The 23637-nt window shown below is 35.6% G+C and overlaps 1 protein-coding gene across 1 annotated transcript; it reads left to right on the top strand.

The window, feature by feature from the left end:
• Nucleotides 1-2476: 2476 nt before the first annotated feature.
• Nucleotides 2477-22356, top strand: LOC133524722 (uncharacterized). The gene is made up of 5 exons (XM_061860863.1): nucleotides 2477-2607; nucleotides 14998-15100; nucleotides 15286-15525; nucleotides 15910-16045; nucleotides 20962-22356. Exons 1-5 carry the CDS (start codon nucleotides 2588-2590, stop codon nucleotides 21102-21104), a joined length of 642 nt encoding a protein of 213 aa, XP_061716847.1. The 5' UTR covers nucleotides 2477-2587; the 3' UTR covers nucleotides 21105-22356.
• The last annotated feature ends 1281 nt before the right edge of the window (nucleotides 22357-23637 follow it).

Here is a 23637-nt window from a genome sequence, read left to right as displayed (position 1 = left end):
TTTGAAAACATATTTTTTCTGAATAAAATTAAAAAATTCCTTGTTATTGAGTGAGCGCGACAGCTAAATAATGCATTACCCATGTGAGAAACACGTTTATCCGAGTGTCAAGTAGGCATGCCCGCTTCATGCAGTGCATGCATGCCCGAGTCAGCAATTTTTTTTATAAATAATGCAACTTTTTAAATCATGTGCTCCTATTTCTTGAAACTATAGAATGTAACCGGTTTTTATTTTAATATAAGGTCACTGTGGGCAAGACCGTCTACAAGGCAAGTCCGTCAACACATTATAACTTTTGAATTAGAAAGCGTTTGCCGCTTTGGCGTCGAGTTTATAAGTCAGTTTTTCGTGCTAGTTCCCTCACTCTAAAACAGGCGAAGGCGCTTATTCCCATGACTTACAACTTGTCCAATATAAGTGAATCCGTATACGTATCGTAACTATGAATAAACAAGGTTCACACTTTTATATTGGTTATCTTGAGTCGTGCGCTCGGTGAACGATTGGAATATATAAATACCAGGAGTAACTACGAATTACCAGTGTTTACATTATCTCTTGTCAAGCGTACTTGTCTTTTCCGAAAAACCATCAGAAGTGAAACCTCGAGATCCCTATCAACTGAGATCATATCGTTATACTGGTTTACTGGTGGTTGGTTATGGTGGTATTAATATCAAAGAAAAAGAAATACTGCATAAATAAAATAAATAAATAATTATAATTGCATAAGTTGATACAAAATGCTATGCAATAGCTTTACCGCGGCAGTCCCCGAGTGCCACACGTCTTTTTTTTTTTTTATACTACGTCGGTGGCAAACAAGCATACGGTCCGCCTGATAGTAAGCAGTCTCCGTAGTCTATGTACGCCTGCAACTCTAGAGGAGTTACATGCGCGTTGCCGACCCTAAACTCGCCCCCCCTCGTTGAGCTCTGGCAACCTTACTTACCGGCAGGAACACAACACTATGAGTAGGGTCTAGTATTATTTGGCTGCGGTTTTCTGTAAGGTGGAGGTATTTCCCCAGTTGGGCTCTGCTCTAGATCTAGAATGACATCCACTGGCTGTGCCCTACCACACAAAGCGAAATGAAATTCTTTTGGACGTAGTTTAAGAACGTACCCGGGTCCGGGTATGTAACGTGGGTTTCAATAAGAAGACAATTGCAGTCCATTTAATTCACGTTGTTTATAAAAAAAACACGATGATCTTGTATGTTTGTTGGTGAGCTGGTTAATGATATAGATAAACCCCTTCAAGTGGCGGTAGCGAAAACGCGAAAAGTAACTAGTCAAGTGTCGCCGCGGATTTGTGCAAAAGGCAGTCAAGTGGCGGGGCCCCGATGGGTGGTCAAGGCGTATTAAGTGGTTTCTGCAAAATTGACGATTTAAGCTTATCTATGTTACTTAGTGCTTCTGGGCGTTTTCCGCAAATCGACAACCATTTTGCCTATTTTGCGTGAAATCGAGGTAGCGCTACTCTAGCCACCCCAGCTCCTCCACGAAGCCTAGCAATGTCTTCAGGTTGCTAACTGCCTCCTTTAGTGTGCACGGAGTCCCTAGGTATTTGCTTCTGTATACTTCTGCCAGTTTGCAGTCTAGAAGAATGTGTTTTGTTGTTTCCTCTTCTTCCATGCACGCTCTGCACAAGGGGCTGTTTGTTTTACCCATATTGTGTAGGTGTTTGTTTAGTGTGTTGTGTGCTGTTATTAATCCTACTATTTTACGTAGTTGGCAACTAGGTGTTTTCAGTAGTATTTTGGTGAGCTTGTAGTTCAGTTCCGGTAAAATATCCTTTGTCTGCCTGCATCTGTCCATTTCATTCCAGTACTTATTGTGCAGTTTACTAATAGTAGGTATTCCTACTAATAACACTATAGCGAGTAATGTGCGCCGAAGCGTGATGGAAAACATGTAAGGTATTACTTCCAGGGCGTTTGCATTTTTCTTTTGCTTTCAAAGTTTTCATTTAAGTAAACTATTAGGTATTTTGAACACACATCATGTGTCATAAACAGTAGGTAATTAGGTTAGCTTATCTACTGCTGACTTATCCAAATAAATAAAATATTATTTCCTGGGATATCTTATCCGCATAAGGCTGCCTTTCCACTGAGGAGCAGATGAGCGGAGATTCGACCAATAGCATAGGTTCTCTTCTCCGCTCCTCTGGTTTACAACAAATGTGGAACGGTGGCTTATAGGGGTAGGGGTATATGTAGTTATTCAATTTCTATACTAGACAATAGTTTGTTATCTGTATTTATTTACTACATCAAATCAAACACAGTTTGGACACTGTATCGAACCAAAATGTGAACGTGACAACGTTACGACAATTGCGACTGGCGGGCTCGCACTCACCTATTACCGCATCTACCAAAAACCTGCAAAAAACCGTATGTAGTTATAAAACTCGCACGGAGATACGACCTTTTGCCAATAATCGACATTACATCACCGCGTGATTGCTTTGCGCGGACGCATCGAGTCAGTCGAGTCAGTCTGATCTAGCGCACCGACATACACGCCGCGTTCGGATTTCGAATTGTTTGTTTTTAAATCAATCAACAGTTTTTGCAATGCCGCTGCCATATGACACGTAAGTGGCCAGTGTTATTTTTATTATTCTTATTTATTAAACGCGTGTGATGTGATAAATGAAGTTCGTATTGTGTTTTAAATGTTTATGTAATTAGTTTGTAGCTGGTTTTTTTTGCGAGAAGTGAGTTGATTGCGATTAAAAAGCCAATTCGAGTTGAGTTTTCGTTATTCGATCTCATTCCAATTTGATATTGATCTGATACGGATCTGTCAGGAGAAAAAATGACATTTCTTCAACCAAAAACGTCACTTTTGACACTAACAGATCAGTATCATGTTGGCATGAGATCGATTAAATTAAACTCGAATTGGCCTCTTAATAATATGGTGGTGTCAATTCTATCCATTTTTCCTGTTATCGAGTAGGTATTTGGCGTAGAGATTTTTGCGCCCGCTATTTTTTTCTACCTATAGGAAACTTTGTAGTAAGTAATCGTCTAGTCGTAGTAACAATTTGATTGTTGATTCTGTTAGTATAATTTTTACCTTTGGATTTTCTTTTTAACAGGTTGCAGGTAGATTCATTGTCAATAAAAAAAAAATATACAAAGAAAAAGTGTCTAATGTATAAATTATAGTAAATTATTATGGATTTGACGATGGTAAATAAGGCTACCTGCCACCTTATATTTACCATCAGCGACTAATTAATATAAATTTTACTAATTTTAAAATAATACCAAGTAAAATTGACTAGTGTACAACAGGCATATTTAGGATTCCGTAGTCAACTAGAAACCCTTATAGTTCCGCCATGTCCGTATGTCTGTCCTTCCGCGGCTTTGATATGTGATCGTTAGTGTTAGAAAGCTGCAATTTGGCATGGATACAATCATGCATGGTGACAGAAAGGTAAAATAAAAACTGCAAAAAAATGTAACCCAATGGTGTGAGGTATCGTTGGATAGGTATTTCAATACGAGTATACAACAACCATTTTTTGATAGTGAATATTTTCGGAAATAATTGCTCCGAAAATAATGTATGTTGAGGCTCTGTACTGATGACTCTTGTGTGTGTAATGTTTTAGCATTTGATTGGGCTGGCAGGGGGACTATAACCCGAACTATCGGATTATTCCTTTTAGTTACAATCAAGTTGTTACCAGTGGTACTACTGGGATTTTTTTTATCACTTTTAAGGCAGTTAACTGAAACAGTAATCTACTTATATTTAAACTTATAACTGATTAACTAATAATGAATTTGATTTTTAATAAGTATCGATTAAAGCTCTATATTTATACTGTTCTATTACTTTGTTCAAAGCCATCAAAATTTTAGTGGTTACTACAGGGAAAAATTCCCACCTTTTACTATAGTAACTACGGGAAGGTGGATAACCCGAACTATCTTGTTCGTTCCATTTCGAGAAAAAGTTTTCCACTAACTAAATCTTAACAATAGCACATTAAACAACGGGGGGGGGGGGGGGGGGGTGAAATATTGTAACCGAGAGTTTATATAATATGGAGTAAATTAAAGCCTCGAGTAACAATATTCTTACCCGACTCGTACAGTACCGTTGTTGGAAGAAAAAACTAAATTTTAAGCGAAATAATTCATAATACGGTGACAATTTTTGACAGTTTAGGCATCGAAGGCACAGACCTATCCTACGTTCAGCCTCGCGAGAAAATTGGGTAATAAACGGCTATTAAATTAATCAACTTAAATATTTTGAAACAAGAAAAAAATGGTAAATTATAAACGTTAATATTTTAAAAGTAAAACTCATTTATACCTAGTTAATTCGTTTATTTATTTATTTATTTATTATTTATTTTTATAAATTATTCACAAAGTATACAAAAACTTTTATTCATTTCGGGTTCAATGCCCCATAAAGTTTAAACATTTTTGTGTATTTACTTTGGGATTTTAGGTAGCTAATGAATAGAACGAGTTACTGATCTGGAATGAAATATTCTTAATTTCTGTTTGATGTTCAACCAAAAGAGGCTTTTTATTGGATTTAAAAATAATTCAATTACGCACTCCAATTGGCCTTGTGGCAAAAAATCAGAGAAATCAAAGAAAATTGTTTTTTAAATACACTAAGGACATGCATTATATTTGTTTTGTTTGCTATAAATAATTTTAAATTGGGGTAAATTATGTTCCTAATAGATCATAGGAACAGTATTGAAGAATTATGAATCACTTTTGAAATGTTTAATATTACATAATACAGTAAAAACCCGTTTTTAGTGGAAACGCGTTTAACCTAATTAAAACTAGTTTTCCGTAGGGCCTCAGTGAAAACTAGTCATAACGGATTTTTTTTAGTCAAAAGTAGTTTTCGCAAAGTGCTTTGGGGAAAACTAGTTTAGACTAAACTTATTGTTCATTTTTTTTTAATAAAGCTATTTTTGTGTAACCTATAGACAAAACTAGTGTTGTCACGGCAGTAAAGTTACCGTTAACAGTAATTTCCCATTTGGGAAATTTACCTGTAAATTACCATTTTCCCAGTAACCAAAAACGGGTAAATACAATTTCTGTCGGTTATGGCATGTTTTTACTTTTGTTATGGTATCACTTTTGTTAATTACAGATATAAATTGTAATTTATGTAAATTTTGAGAAAAATATGACATAATAAAACTGGTGGCTCTGTGAGCTGTGGACCTCGAGATAAGTTTCACAAGCTTAAAATATGTCAAAATAAAGTTCCATAGACGCTAATGGCACTTAAGTCTATTATGCCAATTTCTACCATTTTGCAAAAAATGAAACGACAACATTTCAATCTAACTACCGAATGCCAATAGCGTCTATGAAACTTAGGACTACTGTGAGTTCGCTGAGATAAATACTCAATGAAGTAAGAAAGGACATTAATTTTGTTAAATAAACAAAAAAAAATCATTAGTTTTATTTTCTCCTAAAATATTTAATTAATTAGTTTTGAGTGTGAGCAGACAAGGAGTAAATTTACTGGTACTATTGCAAAATTTACCAGCCTTGGTGAAAACAAGTTTTAACTATAACGAAAACGCGATTTATTCTAAACACGGGTTTTTACAGTAACACATATATTTTTATCAGTAAACAAGCAGACGAGCCGCCTGATAGGTAATATTCTTTAAATAAATTAAATATAATTATATCATTTTAGTTGTAGTAATCATCTGTATATATCCATTTTGTATATTGTTATTGTAAATAAATATTTGTTATAAATGAAGTGAATAAAAAAAACAACGTATATTATCATTTATTTCAGATCTTTACAAGCCATAGATTTGTTGGTTTATCTAAGCTATGAACCTAATAACTACAACTAGTATTAGTATTTACTAATAAACCTATACAATTAAAAAGGTACTAAACAACGTCAAAGTGTCAAGACCACCAGGTGCCTCCATATTGGACAGTCGTATCGGATAATACTTCCAGAAAGCTGTTGGGACGGCTTCTCGCTCGTTCGTCGCTCGTCATTAAGTATAGTCAAACCAAAATAAGTTGGTTTGATATCCCAAACAGTGCAAGTGTTATTCTAAACGTCAAACATCTATGAACAGGCTGGTTATCAACATCACTGCCAAGTTAGCTTGTTCTGACTCTAAATATTCCTTTATACATTTGGTTTCAATTTTCATATTACATAATGGCGTTATTATCTGATATGAATTATTCATAAACGTGTGTCAAATGTAACAACCGTTGATAACCGTTTTGTCATTTCTTTGTCACCGTCGTTTTGACATTTCTGTTTGTTAGAAGAAGATGAAATTTAACAAAATAATTGTGAGACGTGGCCAACTTTTATAAACAAGGGGATATTATTTTATTTGTTATAGCTATGACATCTATGTCAATGTGTGATTTTATTTCTTTCCAGGAATGTTCTAGTAATTGCAATGCTGTTTATACAGCTGAAGGGATATCACGGCATATAAACTAATTATAATATAATTAACTTTGTTCTCATTGAATTTAGAGTTAATTGCCTAAATTTAAGTAGGTATATTATCTATATAACTCCGTTATTTTACTGATACAGTATAAAAGTAGGACTTCGAAATTGGAAGCGTATTTTTTCAATCGTAACAGCATTCCACTAAGGAAACTTGTGGTGTTCTTATCTATATGATCGTTAAATCAAACACGAACTCCACGTATAAATATAAACTATAATATTAAGTTCTACAAAAACGCAATGAATAATGCAATAGCGAGCGAAGCGATAGGTTGCGTTTGCGTAAGCGCGAGCGGCGGGGCAGAGCGGCACAGGTGCGGCGTCGAAGGCGATCGGATGCGCTCTGAGGCTCCGTGCAGCGATCTGGGAGCCGGTCCGTGTAGGTTCCCTCCGCGCGTCTTCTTCGCCCCGCTGTCGCCTGGACGGGTTTGCGAATAGTGATGTGCGCATGCAGTCTTGATTAATGCGCCACAAACTCAACTACGCGCTTGTCACACAGCTGGGTTTGCAAGCGTCCAAGGCTACGGTGTCTTATTGACTTATTTGCCATTTGCCATCATCCTATAGTAAGAAAGACTGCAAAATAAGCCTCACAAACATCGTTACCGACTAAATTCATTCGAAAAATTTAAAAGGAAGGAATTGAAAAACAATGACTCTGCTTCTTCCTAAATTTTCCGCGGACACGTCTTGAATCACTCAATAAACATTTTAATTAAGGTAAAGTAATTATCCTGTCTTAATAATCTGTGTTTACTTAAATATAACTAAGTTCAGGCGTATTTTTAATATTAACTACTCTTGGAGGCCGATTTAGATTTAACGATTTGTTACGGTTTTTATCGTTTTGATTAAACGTTGACAATAAACATAAAGATAATTACCTTTTTTTAAATACCTAAAGATACAGACTAAAAGGTCGGCAACGCGCATGTAACTCCTCTGGAGTTGCAGGCGTACATAGGCTACGGAGACTGCTTACCATCAGGCGGGCCGTATGCTTGTCTCTTAGGGATATTTTCGCCTTTGTACTACACAATTGTGTTCTATCTGATGTAATCAACATTTCTCTTTCTCGCACAATCAAGTGTTTACTTTCTTACTTACTAAAATTCCCGAAAAATCGAGTTTAAATTTTCGAGTGTGTCTTCTTCTAAAACTTAGTAGGCAATCGTAATAAAATTTTCGAAATAGACTGGGAAAAAATAACAGTTCTATTGTTTTATGTTCATTGTTGTTGGATTGAAAGGTTCTAATGTCCAATTTTCGGAATTTCCATTTGGCTCGAATATCAACTTCCTTGAACGTCCATTTTCGCCACCAATGTGTAATTTCTTGAAGGCTTCTATTTGCGGCCGTTCATTGAAGTCTTTAAAAATTCGAGTGACAAATTGTTGCACCGTGTCTCAATATTTTTCGTACGGTTTTTGTGGTCGTGGCACAAAAATTACAAGACGAAAAGAAACATACAAAATCATTACCTATCACTAAATCGAGCACGTATTGCACGTGACTGAGTTGGCAATATATTATGCTCCTAATAATTTTATTGCATTTCAGTGAATAGGATCGTATTGGGTGAAATAAAATTTGCACTGACTTTCGATTTGACACCTCTGCAAATCTAAAAATAGTTGACATTAATATACGTTTTCTTTTTATTTAACAATTACCTGATATATGCTTTAATCCTTTTTAATTACTTTATTGAGAACGACGTCGCGGGCACAAGCTATATGTTACTTTTAGGAGTTAAATTACATTTCTTAGCTATCCAACAAAAAAAGTTAAATGATTGAATGTAATTCGTTTCATGATTTTCATCTTATTTCTGTACGTTATCTGTCAGCATCTATATAACCTGGCTGTTTATATATGACCAACTAGCAGTCACACAAACTCCCTAGCCTCCGCACCCCAAGATTCTGCAGTCTCCACCGCAACTCTTATATAAATTAATATTGACAGTACATTATCTCATACCTAGATCTAGACATCTAAATTCATATAATTGGTCCGCATCTAAATTAGCGTTGTCCATGCCCATTCTGCTGTATACTTTATCACTTAGGAGATGAATGAGGTCGAATTGATAATAGACGTCACTGAAATGGACATACATCGTAATGTTGTCCCCACCAACACATAAGCATGGTCTACACCACATTGTTAACTTGTACGTTAACATATGTTTTAGTGAGACCGTTTAAGAAAGTAAGTGTTCATCTTAATAATATACCTAACAATGTAACCTATTATCCTGTCGCATACTTCTATTGTTTCTCCAATAAATAAAATAATACAGATACATCGGAGCGGCCAAGGTGGTCACAGGTATCTGAACAAACAGTATTTTCTAATAAACCCATTCATTTTTGTATAAATCAGATATTAAAGTCGTTGTCCTACTTATTGCCTAAATTTTTTGAACAATGTGATATAACGTCTGTCAAGCCATTTCCGTCAGTAGAAAAAAAGCGGTTAATTTAAAAAATGTAGGCGCATAGGGTTATTATGCCATAGAAAATTTGAATTTCGTGCTTTTGAATTTCTACTGACAAAGTTTTTTGACCAGCTATAGTTTTATATTATTTTTCATTTCATGGTGTAATCTAAACGGGAAAATGTGGCCACCATTTGCCGTTTAGGTGATGAAGCAAAATAAAACTATGTGACAAAAGTTCGGGATTCAATCAGACTACGACATTAATATTGTACTTGATCTTGATCATATAGAAATGAATTGGCTCCGTTGCAATGCAGATTAACACTTTTCGATAAAAAATATATGAATAGACATTGGCTTCTTTAGTTTATGCATGTTTATGTGTTTTAGTTTAGGGTCGGCAACGCGCATGTAACACCTCTGGAGTTGCAGACGTCCATAGGCTGCGGTGACTGCTTACCATCAGGCGGGCCGTATGCTTGTTTGCCACCGTTGTGGTATAAAAAAAATGCACGGCTCTGAATAGCCCAGATAATGTAACTCTCAGAAAATGTTTTGAAGATCGGAAGGTCAGCGCTGAATTTTGGGTTAGCATTTATGCCCATTACATAGTAAACTATTTATTTAATTTCCTTCTTGTGTTATACTTTTGTATACATATGTTATAGTTTAGCACGAATAAATGAGATGATTTCTGTACCCCTAGTGTAAATAAATTCGATTTCGAAACGAGACTAAACGCAAACGCGTACGTCACATTTTGTATTGGATTTAGAAAGAGCGCGCCAAGTGGGACGTTTTGGAAACTCAAAATCCTATACAAAATGAGACTTAACGCAAACGCGTTCGTCACGTTATGATGTCGATCAAATTTACACTAGGAGTACTGATTTCTGGAAAAGTTGAAAGTAAAATATTTTTTTAGATTAACTATATTTATCTAAGTAGATAAGTACCTACTGATTTGCTCGTGTTTAAAAGTAATATTTAATAAATGAAGCTTAACTTAAACGTTGTACGGTCATGTCTGAAAATATCGATACGAAAAAAGTGCCAAAAATATGTATACACGACCTTAGCCAATATATATTAAGGTAGTGTATACATATTTTTGGCACTTTATTCGTATCCATATTTTCAGACGTGACTGTACCTATACAATGATATACGTTTTACTTTGAAATAATACCATACCATACCATACCTATATATAAAACACCGTGTAAATTTATTGTCACGTAAAATTCGTACTGTTTACAAAGTAACAACCTTTGCCAATGCGTTTCGGTCATACGCGTATCAAAATAAACATACTATCACTGATTAAAAACGTCGTAAGTATATTACGATTCCAACCACATATAAAACCGTTTATAAATAACCAGCAAAATTGTTTACAGAATTAAAAGGCAACAAGTCCAAAGTAAAGTACATTCGAATATGTATTTAAACGCGACTAAATAGAATATAAATTTGGATGGCGGTATATGGTGTAATATTTAAAAAATACGTAGTCTGAGTGAATGAACTCCACTTGTTACGATATTATCTCGACTTTTAGGTCAGATACAATAAACATGGACTTGGTACTCGTGTATTTGATGGGTCTCTATTGGTTCCCATAATTTTTTAGTTCCGAGTTTCTCAGTCCATAACGTTTTCTACCATAATTTTTATTAGTCATATTGTTAATAGTCATAAAATTAAACGACATAAATTGATACATAATTATTTGATATAGCCAGAGGGACCGAATGATTGTTAAACGTCAATTCCCTCAAGCTATATCGAATTTGTAAAAAAGACTAAGTAAAAGACAAAGGTGACACCGAAAGATATTTCAGGGACTAAAGACTGAGGTGACACCGAAAGATATTTCAGGGAATAATAAGTCTGGGAAAAAGCAATTAACTACAGAACCTTATCAGGTTTTGTAATTAATTACTCAAAGGCTGGTAACCCTTGCCAAGTAAACATTAGAACTTAGAGCTTTGCTACTTTTTTATTAAAATAAAATTGAAATACGTGCGCCTCGAGTTAGTGATTCCGCAGAGAACATCCTGAGGAACACTTACACTGGAATAGAAGAATAGGGTTTGTAACTAATTATCTACTTAGTATATATCAAATAAAATAAAATTGGAACAGCTTATTGTTCAAAATAACTTGTAATAATCGACCTGTCTGGCCTAGTGGGTAGTGACCCTGCCTACGAAGCCGATGGTCCCGGGTTCGAATCCCTTAGCATTTGTGTGATGAGCACGGATATTTGTTCTAGAGTCATGGGTGTTTTCTAAGTATATAAGTATGTGTTTATCTATTTAAGTATGTATATCATCGTCTAGTAGGTAGTACAAGCTTTGCTCAGTTTGGGGCTAGGTCGATTTGTGTAAGATTGTCTCCAAATATTTATTTATTATTTATTCATTAATCCATAGAGAAATGTTGATCCATTGATCAACATTTCTATGTATAATTGCTACGGCATAGCATACACCACGGATTGATAACTTGTATGTATTTGTATGTTCTTCTGCATTTTTGGGCATTCTTGTACGTCCAAATTATTTAGCCAATTTTGCTTCATGTGGTGCCAGTTGCTTTGCCTATATGCCTCTGGTAGATCACGGGCCAGGCGCTAAATACATCGGTTATCGCATTCCGGACGATAGCCGGAAAAAAAATCATCGTCTATAATAAAAATCGTCAGCCGCTTATATCGCGGTGGAGAGACCGTCAGCTGGTCACATGAACATGTAAAACCATTTATTTTGTGACGAACCCTTTATTATACATTGCCCTGAACTAGGTAAGTACTTTTCTTTATCGTCCGGTAGCATTCCGATCAGCATTGGTCATGGAAATCTGTTCCTAGCTCGTGGGTTAATACATCCTAGGTAACCTTGTCACAGACTTCCACAAATTAAAGGTTTTATACAAAGAAAAACACTTAAGATCTAAAATATTTTTAGATTAGTACGTTTAGGTTTAGATTTAAGTTTATTTTCTTTACGGTTATTATTTATTCAAGGTTAGACATTATTGCACGTAATGTTTTAGTTTTGTTACCTACTCTCATGCAATGAATTCCAACGACAATATTGTTTGATAATATGGTTTAGAAATATTGAAATGTTTTTTCAAACAACTCGGCTACGCAAGACAATGATGTTGAACAATAAAGAATGTGCTGTTACATGACCACCGATAACACAATACACATTATGCATATCACGCACGTACAGTAAAATAATGGTGTTATGAATGTTTTTAATACCCGTACACTAGTTTATCTTAAATGCAGTTTCATTTGTTACAACTTACAATAACATACGGAATAGGGTGGGTATTTTACGCATTTACTTAATCAATGTATCTTTGGTACAGTCAGCGTCAAATACTTTGTAGCAGTCAAAGTGGCCAAATAGTTTGGCCACTTTGGTTGCTATAATGTATTTGACGCTGACTGTACTAGTGTTAAGACGCTAGAGGTTAAAAATAAACTTTATATTAAGATATTTATTGCGTGTATAACAAGCAGTAATGTTTTTAACTAGAGTAGGATGCTAATCAGATAATATTTATTGCTTATTAAGGCTTTATGCACTAGATATTTCTTGAGCAACACGGGCGTTATACTAGAACTTGCAGAATTAATTTATTGTAGACTAATTTCTGCCCGCTTCGTCTGCGTGGGATGTTGAAGATGATAACATTTGTGTTTTTCATTTACTACGAGTACAATCGTTTGTCCTTATCCGTCATTTAAACATTTGTGTTTGTTAGGTAGGGATAAAATTTGACAGAGGTTTTAAAAATATTATGGATAAGGGGGTTAAGAGGCCGTTATCGATTTTAGTCACAAAAATGTCAAATTGATAGATTTAGTCGATGAAATTTTATACCTTTGGTTCACTATTAGAAATATCAAGTACTGGTTTCTATTAGCACGTCTTGCTATCTTACATTTTTATAAATCATTTTTTTTTAAACAGACTCAGTAATATTTTTTTTTCTGATGGACGTTTAGGTAAACGCGCGTAAAGCACTGATTTTAAATCTCTTATTTGTAAATTTCGTAAAGTTTGGACTGCTAAAAATGGTATTACACATACTTCCTCCTATACTTCAACTTTAATAAACTACAGTTTAGCAAGCAAACTATTATAAATTTGAAGTAAGTAGTATAAATGAAAGTTAGACGAAATCAATTTTCTCCAGAAATTACTTCAAACCAAGTGACAATGTCTCTGAAAATCGACTTAATTTCAACGTAATTATGATACTTAAACAATCTAAAACATTTGCTGAAACTGTTCTTATACATCATTTTGTATAATTTACCACCATATTTTTTTGATGAATTTTTAAAAATCGTTTCTTCTCGTCACATATTACCGGGGACGCACGCTTGCTACCTGATTATTAAAAGGCAAGATGAGAAGATGTGCTAATAGAAACCAATACTTGTTATTTAGATATTACGTAACAAAAGGTGTACAATTTCAACGACTAAATCTATCAATTTTACTTTTTTGCTCTAAAATCGTTACCAGGCTCTTAATGTCGATGTGCGCACAAGGCCTATTCTGATTGTAATAACTGGCTATGAATTTGATCTGGATTAGTTATGGATATGATCTATTAGTGCGAAAAGTGTAATTTTTCCATCATATTACAATCAGAAAACGTCTGTATCAATGTCTGTTTAAGCTCTTTAAGGCAGTCAGGTGAAAATATGTTAGAATATCCAAAACACCTTATTAGGTTTCCAAAATTATTGTATTGTGCATCCGCACAGGCAAACTATTCGAAGATAATGACATGTTTGGTTTATGAATGTGACATCTATCTAGAAGAGATATTCTATACAACCAGAGTTTATACTCGTACATACACGAACTCTATGCTTGCGTTTTATGCTTGTGTATCAAGAACAGAGTAGGTTAGTTAGTCGACCGTGACTTATACTCAAGCAATGAGTCGCTTTTTGTTCGCAGCTAATGGTCGCCCCATTCTTATTGTTAAAGGAAAAAAACACCGACAGACGTGTAAAATCTTAGTGCACGGAAAAAAGTAACTACTTACTTCACCTGTGACGTGACCTTGTACAGAATCAGTACCCCTAGTGTAAATAAATTCGATTTCGAAACGTGACGTACGCGTTTGCGTTTAGTCTCATTTTGTATTGGATTTAGAAAGAGCGCGCCAAGCGGGACGTTTTGGAAACTCAAAATCCTATACAAAATGAGACTTAATGCAAACGCGTTCGTCACGTTATGATCAGGCGCGGATACAAGGGGGGGGGGGCCATAGGGGCAATGGCCCCCCCCTAAAACCCTGGCTCTCACATTACTAAATTGAGTAAATTTTTTTTTACCTTATTTTCTGTGCAAAAATATATGATTTTCTCAAAATGGCCCCCCCCCTAAGCCAAATCTTGTATCCGCGCCTGGTTATGATGTCGATTAAATTTACACTAGGGGTACTGATGTTACCTACTGAGGTAACATGTCGAATAGTATCTCAGTTTATACGTAATAAACCATGATTCAACCTACTGAGGTACATGATTCAACCTCAGTAGGTTGAATCATGCTTTATTACGTATAAACTGAGATACTATTCGAATTTTAATTATGTGAAATAGTGTTACAGAATGATGAATGTGAACGCGATAATAACGGATCTTTTTATTGAAATTAGACAGTTTAAATGTCGAGACATTGGACCTATCCAGTGATATTATGACAAAGTTATTAACATCGTTTCTTCCGTAGGTTGTTTTTAAATGTGGACTAAGGGCCCGTTCCATAGAACCTTGTAATATATAAACCGAAATAATTAAAGTAACTTAATTTGTTCTTGGAGTACTTGTAATACATATTTTGAAGGAAAATAGATCCGCTTACATCTGAAATATAGCGGGGATTCGAGAATATGGCTGCTTAAGTTATTGAATATTCATTGACATTCTAACTCTCATTACGATTCTTAACCCATTTTAATTCTTTACAGGATTTCCACGACTTCGCAGTCACGAACGGAGTCCATGTTTACAAAATGCTGCTGCTGCATTCCATTGAGGCTTGGGTGCTTCATTCTCGGATATTTAAATCTGGTTGGTATTCTTTTAGAATCTTGATAAAATCCTGTACTGTATTGACTTTTGTAAACCCACTACTTATATCGACTATCTTCTTAATAGACTTGATATCTGCGAAAACCCTTAAAACTCCTGTCTGTAAGCAAGTGGTAAGGTAGCATCCTGTTACATTTCTTCTAATTTGTCTTTTTATTTTCCAGATTTTTAACACCTACCACACCCTAGCCCTACTGACCCTGACCACCTACATCGGCATCACGACCCACGGCTTCGACCACTTCGACTCTGACCGTCCCCGCATGGTCTCAGACCAGGTGCCAGACATCGAGTCTGTTGAGAGACCCTTCCTAAACCAAGTGGGGATTCTGCTTATGGTTGTGCTCTGCGCTAATATTGCTTGGTTAATGATCAATGTGGCGTGTCTTGTGGGACTACATAAGGTAAGCAGGAATTATTTGGCTATTATAACATTCATTTTGTTTTAATATTGCCGTGGAAGACGGATAAAGTCCAGATTAAAAGTAAGGTGATAAATTAGAACTGGATCAATTCAAATCTGGAATTCTGACAATCAAGGAATTCAAATCAGTAAATGATAACTTGTGCCTTTGTGTTAGGGCATTATATTAAGCTGCTTTAAGAAAAACATACAATGAGCCATTTATATACCTAAAATCGGAAGAAAATCAACGTTGCAGCAATATTAATTTAGACCTACTTAATGATAAAGTGCAATTTAAATTTGGCAGGTGAATAAGTGTAATCGGAGTCTAATTACCTAATGTCATTTTTATTCAACTAATGACTTACTTCTAAAATTCTAGAAAAGTCTCGGCCCGATCCGCGTCTACATCGGCTTCGCCACTGTACGACTGCTGCTGTCTCTCGCTGGCTTCGTCTACCTCGTGATGTCTTGCAGTGCTGGCACTCAGACGATCATCATCCACAGCTTGGATCTCGGTGAGTTTTACAAGAATCTGAATTTGACCAAAATATCATACAAAAGTTTCGGCATCGTCGCTACCGTGAGGCTGTTTCTGTCTCTCGCTGGTTTCATTTACCTTGTGATGTCTTGCAGTGCTGGCACCCAGGCCATCATAATCCACAGCTTGGACCTCGGGGAGTTTTAGATTAGATTTTGATTTTTCAGAATGTTTTCTAAAAAATCGGCGTATGACTCGTAATCCTGGAGTATCTATTTAGTATTTGGTAAAGGAGATCTACTTCGATCTAGGGTACCATAACTATTGTGAGCAAATAAGAAACCTGTGTCCTGTTGAACGTATCTTATTTGGCTGGTGATGATGAAATAATTTAATATAATTTAAATGCCAATTTCTAAAATGAAACACTAATAGAAAATTTACATTCATGAATGCAATGAATCATGGACATAAGATTCCCCGAGCACTGGAATAAGCGAAGCTTTATGAATAAAGACGATCTGCAAATAGAAGCCATTTTAATCTCTAGCGTCCCACGATCCTAAAACTAGTACAGTCAGCGTCAAATACTTCGTAGCAGTCAAAGTAGCCAAATAGTTCGGTACACCATATATTTAGTATGGTGTACCGAACTATTTGGCCACTTTGACTGCTACGAATTATTTGACGCTGACTGTACAAATGACTTGAAATGAAATTTAAGTCATTATTAAATGGATCAGAGTTGCTTTTATTTTGTATCGTTTAATTTTAAAACGAAACATATTCAACTCTATTTTCTAATACCATTGATTCAAATTTGACCGCCAAATTTTCTTATATGGCGTGCTGCTAGAAGTTTTAAATATTTGCCGAAGATTGTCCTCGAATATTTCAAACTTCTAGGGTACACAGATCGACTTAGCCCCAAACTAAGCAAAGCTTATACTATGGGTACTAGGCGACAATATACATATGTACGTATATACATAAATATATACTTATATACATAGAAAATACCTATAACCCAGGAACAAATATCGGTGTTCATCACACAAATAAATGCCCTTACCGGGATTCGAATCCGGGACCATCGGCTTCGTAGGCAGGGTCAGTACCCACTAGGCCAGACCGGTCGTCAAACCCAGGATCACCCTAACACGTTATGTTGCAGTGAATTATAAACTAGAAAGAGCTTATATTATAAATAGTTATGGCGGTATGAGGTTAGACACGAGTAATTCGTTTTCATAATAATTATAACAATATAGTACCTACAATAATAGCCCCAACTCAAGTACCCAATGTCGTCATACTAACTGTATGGAAAAGTTGATACTTATAGGGCACCAACTGTTCACTCAGTTATTTAATGATATCACTACACCTTATAAAACGAAGTCCCCCGCTGCGTCTGTCTGTATATTCAAACGGATGAACGGATTTTCATGCGGTTTCCACCTATCAATAGAGTTATACTTGAGAAAAGTGTTGGTATATAATTTGTTAATGTTTTGTGTAATCCATGCGAAGCCGGGGCGGAACGCTCATTATAAATATTTAGTTTATAATACTATAAAATAAATCCTATAATTTCACCTTTGATTCTAAAAAAGTATTTACGCAATGTACCATTAAATTTTTCCGTGTCACAGGCGGACTTAGTATTTCCACACCAAGCGTAACGGAATATCTGCATTTGAAAACACATTCAAATGTATACTTTGCTGTCAAGGAATAAAGTTAAGATTGGAGCTTGTTTTGAAATGGAGTTACAGTGGAGCTAAACCGGTAGTAGTATTTCAGTATGAATCGTCAAAAAGCTCGCCTTTAACATTTTTCACGGGCCGCCAGAGGTGTTTGCGTACAATTCGGGTTCAAACGCGTGGAGAATTTGTATTCGTAACGTCGGTCAATGTACCTATTCGAGTGTACAGTCTGTCACAGCGTACAAACTGTAAACAGCGTAAAAACATTTTTTTTGGGTTAAGTATGACCCACGCTAGACCGGGCCGGGTCGGAGCTTCCGGCGCTTCGTTTTATATAGAAAGCACTACGTGATCACCGATCATCCGTCATTGAAAATGACGTGTCAGACGCCTTGGCCCGGGCCGGTCTAGCGTGATCCTTTATGACTAAAAATATAAAAGCACTGACGTGTGTATGTTTGCTAGATTTTCTTAAACACAATATGCATATGTTGCCTGGCTGCCGGTACAGAATAAAAAAAAAAAATTGAGTCACCCTCATACTACTTCGTTTCGTTGCGACAGTGCGAAACTATGTATGTGTAGTTAGCATATCAAAATGTAGATCACGATTTTATTACAGTTGTATTAGACCTTAGTTCTAAAGTTCCTGATACTTTTTAGCAATAGTTACAAACTATAGTCTGTATCTTTAGGTATTTAAAAAAAGGTAAACAAAATCTACCCTCAAATGGCTCCTTAAGGCAGCTGAGGGTAGATGAAAACATTACATGATCAAATAATGTAGGTTTAAAGTCAGGTCGTTCAGTGACAGATCCATGCGGTTTTGTATTTGGTTGGTTAATATTAAAACTACCCGAAAATGTAAAAATTGTTTGTTTACGTTTTTTAAATACCTAAAGATACAGACTATAGAGTGCATATTTTTTTTTAATAAAGCCTTTATCCTGTTTTAAATAGTATGCTGTCAAAAATAGTTTTATACTATGCAATCTGCATAAATTATTATCATCGCCAGTTACGAAATAAGATTTTTAATTATACTTCTCCAGTATGCGTTTAATTGTAATTAAAGTACCAGAGCCTATTGTATTCATTGTACCTACCACAAGCCCTTTTTTTATACTATGTCTATATACTATATACTAAGCAGTATCCGTAGCCTATGTACGCCTGCAAATCCAGAGTAATTACATGCGCGTTGCCGACCCTAACCCCCTCCCGCCCCTCGTTGAGCTTTGGCAACCTTACTCACCGGCAGGAACACAACACTATGAGTAGGGTCTAGTGTTATTTGGCTGCGGTTTCCTGTAAAGTGGAGGTACTTCCCCAGTTGGGCTCCGCTCTAGATCTGGAATGACATCCGCTGTTCTGTGCCCTACCACACAGAGCGAGATGACATTCACTATGCCCATACCTCTCTTGTGGACGTAGTTTAAGGACGTACCCGGGCCCTTTGACCATTGTGATAAATTCTATGAGTCCATGAAGACAATTCTTCGCCAACTTTGGTTTACCAATGTAAACCTTATGTCTTTGATATAAGGTCTACAAAATGACAGTTACGAGATGGTACCTATTAAACCATAAAGCCTCATAGCGAATCTCAACAATCAGATGTCATGTCAAAGTTACATTTGCGTTTCAAAACAGCGAAATAAATCTTATGGCATCCTTATTCCTTTGTAATAAATGTGTTTTTTGAAACATTCGGCTTTAAATCAGAGTTACTTCTGACTTCTGACTTCTGACTGAGTTACTCATGACAGGATGTTAATGGCGTGTGTGCCATTTATTTCTAGAATGTCGTATGAAACTAACTCATAGCAAGTTTTAAATACTTTTTGGTAGTAAATCCGTAGGCAAAGTAATTTTATGGTCAAATGCACATGATTGTACGTTGTTTTTTGCGATTTTTCGAATTACTTTGTACTCACTTTGTTCTGTAACTTTAATAAGCTATGCTGCCCGAGAATGTTCCGTAGGTCTGAACTAAACGAAAACAAACAGAAAACTAAAAAAAATGAATTAAATATTCTGGCATATGTTTATATTGTATAGTATATAGTAAGTCGGTATTTTGGGTAAAAGGCTTCTAGAAATTGATTATCGCTCATGTTATCTCGGATATGGGTAAATATGGTATCAATAACGTGAAATTGGTGGGGGTTACTGTGTCGTCATAAAGTCGGCAATACAATTTTTTTTACTTTTTTCTTGTAAGTATTGAGTTATACTATAAGTATTCTAGATTAAATGTAGAGTCAGCATAAAAAGCATTCTAATAACTTAACAAAAATACTGCAAATTACATTTACGTTACAGATACTTTAAAGTATATATCGACAGAGATATATCTCTACATGGAAAACTTCCAGGGTGACAGATTTTTTGGTGATTTTTTTCATCAGCAACTATTGATGCTGATTGTACTCAAGCTTCAGTAAGATATTGGCGTACATATACGACAGAAACTGCTGACGTTTAGCATATAGCTACATAAACTGGTTAAACAAAATAGTGTTGGCAAAACTACATCGCAGAACAAGTTTAAAAACACAACTCAGTAACAGAAGTTAGACTTTGAAACGGAGCGCAAACTATACTACTTAAAGTCGTAAAAAGTGGAAAATATATTTTCACTGTATTTGTGTTTTTCTATTCGCACTCGCCAAGCACGTTTAATGGACGTGGTCATAACGTCCACACTTACCATTTATGATGCCTTACATTGTATATTGGAATTGCATTTGTGGCAGATGGGTTTTACGCTGATGGCTAATGTTTTTTATTGACAAACACAATTACATTAACTTAACTAACAACAAATAAATAAGTAGGTATAGATCGTGTCATTCATTGTCATGTTATTAAAGGTTATGAAACTATATCTTGACGAATTATGTAAGTTCCGTATGAAGGTATTATGACATTTGGGAATTTATACTTTAAGACCTGCCCCGGCTTCGCAGGTCGCACGGGTTAATCAATTATCCACCTAAACCTTCGTCAAGAATCACTCAATTGAGAGGTGAAAATCGAATGAAAATCCGTTCAGTAGTTTTTGAGTTTATCGCGAGTATACAAACAGACAGACGCGGCGGGGGACTTCGTTTTGACGTAAAGCGTTTCGCGTGTTAGTGCCACTTGCGACGCGGAGGTGAATACATACGCAACAAAACTATTTTATTAGTTAAATAAGGATCAACGTTTGGAAACCATCTACCTTCACTCTTGTCCACAGGTCTCGCAGCCTACTTCATCCTTGTCTACTACATCTACGCGGTTCATCTCGAGCGCGAACTGGACCAGACCCGCCCCGAGCCTGCTAACGACATCTCTTTTGTCTATCCCGTCAAGATTGATAAGGAGAAGCTTGTTCTGTAGATAGTTCCTTCAGATTTCCAACACCGCACCACACTTTGAGGTCATGAGGAGAGTCATTCTAAATGGACTTTTGTTTTTAATGTATACTTTTTTTTTATTGGGTACCTATTGTTATGTTATTTCCACTCAGAATCATTAGCTCTTTCGATCCTAGTAGGAGAAACTAAATTCTCATGATTTTTTTCCATTCCGTTGCTATTTTAATGGCGGTAACGTAATGGAATTAACGAAAAATGTATGGAACTATTGGGACGCTTTTTTCCTCTATTACGGTAGAAACAACTCTTGATTCTGAGCAGCAATATCAAAAAACATTCCCAAATAAATAAATAAAAAAGTGTATTGAAACCAAATACGCCGTGATTATTTGTGAAAAATCTCGTCATATAGGTGTATAGTTTATCGGTTGGAAAACTATAACTACATTTGTTATCTAAGTCCTATTCTAATACCTATTTTAATAATTTGCGTTACTGTCATGGCACAGGGGTCACCAATTAGTTTCTTCAGGGGTCCGATTCTTAAAATAAAATTATCATCGCGGAAAGTTTCTTATTGAGTTTATTAAATAAGCAAAAAAAAAAATAGATCGGCGGTCCGGATCCAGGCCACAGTCTGCCATTTGGTGACCCTCGATTCAAGTCGCCATTATTTTTATCAACGCCGCTGCACCCACAATTGGAATGTTTGGTAGTTCCATATCTCTTTTTCATTAAATTTAATAATAAGTAAAGAGGGATGTGCAATAATTAAATAATTTATGAGCTTTCATAAACATGTGTAGCCGTTAGCTCATTAAATGAACAGATTTTAGATTCATAATTTATGTAGTGTAGGTATTCCTTTTATTATTTTATGAATAAAATAATAATGTTTCTAAATTAGTTTCTAAATTAAATGTATGTATTATAAACTAAAGTAACTATAAAAACGTCATAAATTTTAAAGTTTTTAGTTAATATACAAAATGTATTAAATATATATATTAATTATTCCTGAAATACTGTTTGCATGAGTGATGTATTAAAAAAAACAACATTCTCGCAAATAAAAAGAGATTAATTAAAAAAAATACAATACAAATCAGTTACTTATTACGTTAATTTATGTAGGTGGATTGTTACTGTTTAATTTTTATTATAACTTATTAAATAGGTACTTTATTTTGCTTTTATATAATGTATTTCTTTTCTAATGTGTAAGATTTATTATTTGTTTTTAAACTAGTACTTAAATAAAATATTGTGTAAGATTTATGTGTGTTATTACCTAAACAAATTATTTCCATGTTCAGTTTAAAAAAATATCGCTACAAACACCTTACCTTTTTATATATTTCATCTTACTTGATAACAGTAAACTACCTAACACCAGCAAAACCCCAAAGGGTTTCCGTCTCGCATATCGAAAGTTTATAGCAGAACGATGGAGCAAGATGTCTCCTTAGAGAATACCTGTTGCCCTCCACCGCATTTTGGGAGAAATATCGGCTAAATATTACCAAAATATATTATACATAGAAGAAGTTGAAGTTTAACTCAGTGAGTTATCCCGGTTATAATCAGAATCACCCTGTTGGTCAGGTTATTTGACTTTGACTTCAGACATACGAGTGGGTAGATCATCTGTCTTAAGGTTATGTTCGAATTTCGAATGTCAATCGTAGCATTAGGTACTGTTACGTTGTCATGATTGCTGATGTGTCTGTCAATTTCCTTGATAAAATGAGTAACGGAATAAACGTAATAATCGCAGCAGTAATGCGGCGGCGAATGTCACTTTGTTAAGGAAAGTAACATTCAAACAACAAACAACACAAACACAACACAACACAACAAACACAAACACAACACGGTAACAAAGGAAGGACAGAGACTCAGCTTCATTGGTTGATAAGCCGTGCGGGATGCGGGAGATTTCCATAAAGCATGCCATAGGGCCCGCATTTGGGGAACTGTTTCCATTGGTCGATAGGGCCCGTATGCGGGGTGCGGGAGATTTCCAAAACACATGCCATTATGAGTTTCACTAGTCGTTATACCACCTCACCGCCTACGGGGAGTCACCCGCATGCTGTATGTCGAGCGAACTATCGACTTATGAATTTTACAAGTCATTATAGCGCCTGCGGGGACTCCCCGCACGCTTTATATCGACCGAGTTATCGACCAATGAAACTGAGCCATAATACAGCTGCAGTTGACATCCCAATGTCACACTTTACACTAGCTACTGGCGTAAGTGAAACTGAATTTCTTATAATGCCCCGCCAAGTATAACGACCGTAGGTGATATATGAAAACCCGTTCAAAATTGGTGAGGAAGGTGAAGATTGATATTGCATGAGAAAACGACGTTAAAAGAGTTTTCCAATATACTAATTTTTTTTATGAAGCAACATCTACTGTAAAAATATTCCATCTTAATTGAAGCAGTGAATTTTTCCATTTTTCGGTATGCGGCTTATACGGCATGTCACAACAAGTTCTGAGTGATACGTAAAGTTGACCTAAGTAAGAATTTTTATCACTTC

Source organism: Cydia pomonella, chromosome 14 (assembly GCF_033807575.1).
Source record: "Cydia pomonella isolate Wapato2018A chromosome 14, ilCydPomo1, whole genome shotgun sequence".
NCBI classification, from domain to species: Eukaryota; Metazoa; Arthropoda; class Insecta; order Lepidoptera; family Tortricidae; genus Cydia; species Cydia pomonella.
The sequence above is the reverse complement of the archived record's forward strand: the minus strand, read 5'-3'. Positions and strand labels throughout refer to the sequence as shown.

Excerpts from the sequence above, each read along its gene's own strand:
- LOC133524722 (XM_061860863.1), top strand. The coding sequence starts at position 2,588 with ATGCCGCTGCCATATGACAC. Across the intron at positions 15,526-15,909 it reads GTCTTGTGGGACTACATAAG|AAAAGTCTCGGCCCGATCCG; the intron begins GTAAGCAGGAAT and ends CTAAAATTCTAG. Across the intron at positions 16,046-20,961 it reads CATCCACAGCTTGGATCTCG|GTCTCGCAGCCTACTTCATC; the intron begins GTGAGTTTTACA and ends TCTTGTCCACAG.